Raw genomic sequence first — 4026 nt, 5'->3', positions numbered from 1 at the left:
GATACTTCAGAAGTGTACACTTCATGGACTATGTGTAATACTTCTGTAATATGCCATGGCCACATGTGTTACTTCTGTAATCTTCACTCCATGTCCACATGTATTACTTCTGTAATCTTCACTCCATGGCCATGTGTATTGCTTCAGTAATGCTCACTCATTGGCCAGGTGTGATACTTCAGAAGTGTACACTTCATGGACTATGTGTATTACTTCTGTAATATGCCAAGGCCACATGTGTTACTTCTGTAATCTTCACTCCATGTCCACATGTATTACTTCTGTAATACTCACTCAGTGCTTCTAAACTGCTTCTATATTCCTGATGGGTTAAAACAACAACATTGTTTGCCAACCTTGCATGGAAGGCCACAACCACCTCTAGGCAGGTGCAGTTTGGCATTTGAAACGCACTGAAACCATAGCTGTGTCGTGACCCCGGGAATAGCGGGGAGTTTGCTTCTGCACCCGCTGCTCTCTGGGTGGACATTTCCGCGTCAGCACTGGACGGCCACCAAAGGGGGCCTTTAAATAAAACCTTCGCTGGTTCATGGCTGCTATGTTTAATGGGAGCTGAACAGCGGCTCAAGACAGCGGCCGTAATTGCTTCATTAAATGTGTGTGAGGGAGAGCGGACGGCATTACCAAAAGTCTCAGCTCTTTGCAACGCTGGCTGGAACCAGTTTCCTTATCGGGACTAAGTGGCCTTGCTCTGCTGGGGCCCAGCCGGCTTGAAGCAGCGAGGAGGCCTTCCTCCGAGGGGCTTATAAAGGCAGCCCCCGGACTACTGAGAGGCTATTCCACATCCCCGGCACAAGCCAACTGACCACCAAGAGCCAAGGAGGAGCAAGCGGGATGGACGCCATGGCCCTGCCTTGCTGGTCGCCTTTGGTCTTTGTGTTCTTGCAGGCGGGGTTGGGTTCGCCTCATGCAGTCACCTGGAGTCCCTCCGGCCAGGAACTTCAGTCCCTGCAGGTAAGGAGGAGAGGACGGCATCCCTGTGATGGCTACCGACGTCGCAGGTTTGGCGCAGATGCACACAGACGAAGCCGTCTGAAGCTCAGTGGCAAAACAGCTCCTTTGCACGCAGAAGGTCCCGGGTCCAATGCTTGGCATCACCAGTCAGGACAGGCAAAGACTCCTGCCTGAAACTCTGTTGCCAGTCAGTGGCTGAGAAGGATCGACAGACTGGCTAGAGAGAAAGCAACTAGCTATTCATAGAATCGTAGAGTTGGAAGGGGCCTTTAAGGCCATCGAGTCCAACCCCCTGCTCAATGCAGGAATCCACCCTAAAGCATCCCTGACAGATGCTTGTCCAGCTGCCTCTTGAAGGCCTCAAGTGTGGGAGAGTCCACAACCTCCCTAGGTCATGGGTTCCATGGTCGTGATGCTCTAACAGTCAGGAAGTTTTTCCTGATGGCCAGTCAGAATCTGGCGTCCTGTCACTTGAGCCCGTTAATCCGTGTCCTGCACTCTGGGAGGATCGAGAAGAGATCCTGGCCCTCCTCTGTGTGACAACCTTTCAAGGATTTGAAGAGTGCTCTCATGTCTCCCCTCAATCTCCTCTTCTCCAGGCTAACCATGCCCAGTTCTTTCAGTCTCTCCTCATAGGGCTTTGTTTCCAGACCCCTGATCATCCTGGTTGCCCTCCTCTGAACCCGCTCCAGCTTGTCTGCGTCCTTCTTGAATTGTGGAGCCCAGAACTGGACGCAATACTCTAGATGAGGCCTAACCAGGGCCGAATAGAGAGGAACCAGCACCTCACACGATTTGGAAGCTCTACCTCTATTAATGCAGCCCAAAATAGCATTTGCCTTTCTTGCAGCCATATCGCACTGTTGGCTCATATTCAGCTTGTGATCTACAACAATTCCAAGATCCTTCTCATTTTACACAGGACCATGAGGACTAGCATGTTCATTTATTTTTAGGGTAAAGGCCATATCTCAAAAGCAGAGGGTCCCTGACCTGAGGGTCCCAGATTCAGGTCCCTCTGGGAAAGACACCTGTGCAGAACTCTGGGGAGTGACTGCCGGCAGAGTAAACAGAGGGTGGGGGAGTTGATGGACTACAGTTCCCATGACTCCTGAGCTTCTCCCCCACCTTCCACCCTTAGCATTTCCAATGACAGACCTTGTCTGATTTTTTATTTTTTTGGAAAGGAGATAAGGCTGGAAAAAAATACTGAATTTAGAACACTCCTATTTAACATGATTGCCTGAAAACCCACAGCTCACACTCACACACACATACAAGCCATCAAGACCATGTTTTTTTTTAAAAAAATAGGAACATTTTAGCAATTCAAGGCAAAGTCCAACTTGAAAGCAAAAATTGTGCAGGATTGTGGTGTTTTTTTTAATAGCGTGGCATTTATGCTAACAGTCAGAATGACCTCCGCTCCTCCAGAAGTCAGAAAAACTATTAATATCATAGCCATTACTATGGTCAATTTTAAAGCATTCGGTGCGCATATAGGGCGGTTGGTTCTCCACCCCTCTCCAGAGCACATCCCATTAGAGCAGGACCTACAACAAAATGTTGCAGCACGGAACAGTCCTGTTCAGTGTTCCGGCTAGCCAGCCATGACCTCTTCCAGAAGACTCAATTCCTAAGTCCTTGCTTTTTCCTCTCCTCCTCCTTCAACAGTTAAAAAGCAATTGGTTTCCATTAGCATAGAGGTGTTTTGGGGTGGGGGGACACTGGCATTCCCCCTTAGTTGCTTGTCCCCAAAAGTTTTTAAGGGGGGGGTGTACTTCTGCATAGGGATGTCCATTGCTGGGAAATCCAGCTCTTTAATAGCTCTCACGGAGTTCTGCAGTGTAAAAGACTCGCTTTGCATCCGCAAGCCATGCTGTGGGCTGTTGCCCAAACTCTGGGAACGTTTTGGTGCATTTTGAAAATTCCGCAGTTTGCGAAATTTTCTGAGCCGTTTGCACAAATTACAGCTGGATTTGCGCAAACTGTGCCAATTTAGCTGTGATTTGCACCAATTCCTCAAAAACGTGTGCAAATTGCAGGACGGACACACACAGACACACACACACACACACAGGTGCAAATTCCCTGGAAAATCTGTGAACTGGCCCGACTCATTGCGGATTGAACTGGGAACCAAATCAAAGCCTGGGGGGAGGGGAGCTGAGCCTTGGAAACCCTGTCAAACTCCATCCCCCAAAAGGATTTCTCTAAGATCCCAACATCTGGCATGCCTTGGAGTTCCCGGGGGGGGGGGGCTGATGATCTCTCCCTATTGTTCATGGATGGGTCATTTTGGCTGCATCTGGGATACACATTCAGAGAATGGCCACCTTATTGTTAGAGGTTGAAATTCTGTTTATATCCTTTCCAATTTTAGGACCTCCTTGAACGGCTGAAGGAGAAATTTCAACAAGGGGAGATGGACGCTGCTGATTATGGAGCTGCCGAGGCGGGGGACAGTTCTTACTTTGACCTTGCTGACTTGGAGGGGGACCGTTCCAGTCAGCTCAGATCGCAGGAGCCCCGCCATCAGGCCGAGGTGGAGGACCAGTTGAGGAAATTCCTGGCATCTCCAAAACGAAGGAGGTACTTCTCCGGCTGTTTCGGGACCAGACTTGAACGGATTGGTACCCAGACGGGACTTGGATGCAACATCTACAAAGCCCGTAGGTCTCTTTAAAAAAACTTTTTATTTTAAATTGAAGGTGGAAATAGGGACAAAGCAGGCATTTGCTTTGTTTATAGTGGAATGCAAACTTAACTAATTTTGCCCTTCTGAACCAACACGTGAACTGAAATGCAGTGATCCTCTGAAAACCCAGAATGTTGGGTGAAGATGCACCCAAAAACGCATTAGGAAAATGTGCATCTTAGTGAAAATAACGTGACAAAATGATTCAGAGTAGGAAAACTCTTTCTCCCTAACCCGAATAAATATTAGGCAAGATTACATTCAAAAATGCCTGTTTTAAGAGAAACGCACACAAAATTGCTTACAGTTTTTCATGTGAACTTCAGAGGGGGAAATCTCAAAGTTTGGAACAA

The 4026-nt window shown here is 48.2% G+C and overlaps 1 protein-coding gene across 1 annotated transcript; it reads left to right on the top strand.

The window, feature by feature from the left end:
* Window positions 1-855: 855 nt before the first annotated feature.
* LOC134411600 (natriuretic peptides A-like) lies at window positions 856-3661 on the top strand. The gene is made up of 2 exons (XM_063145464.1): window positions 856-975; window positions 3359-3661. The coding sequence occupies exons 1-2, from the start codon at window positions 856-858 to the stop codon at window positions 3659-3661; spliced, it is 423 nt and encodes a 140-aa protein (XP_063001534.1).
* The last annotated feature ends 365 nt before the right edge of the window (window positions 3662-4026 follow it).

Source organism: Elgaria multicarinata, chromosome 20 (assembly GCF_023053635.1).
Source record: "Elgaria multicarinata webbii isolate HBS135686 ecotype San Diego chromosome 20, rElgMul1.1.pri, whole genome shotgun sequence".
Lineage (NCBI taxonomy): Eukaryota > Metazoa > Chordata > Lepidosauria > Squamata > Anguidae > Elgaria > Elgaria multicarinata.
This window is presented reverse-complemented; position numbering and strand designations above follow the sequence as displayed.

Bases quoted from the DNA above. Each gene is read 5' to 3' on its own strand.
- LOC134411600 (XM_063145464.1), top strand. From the start codon at position 856: ATGGACGCCATGGCCCTGCCTTGCTGGTCGCCTTTGGTCTTTGTGTTC. The intron at 976-3,358 runs GTAAGGAGGAGA...TTCCAATTTTAG, and splicing joins AGGAACTTCAGTCCCTGCAG to GACCTCCTTGAACGGCTGAA.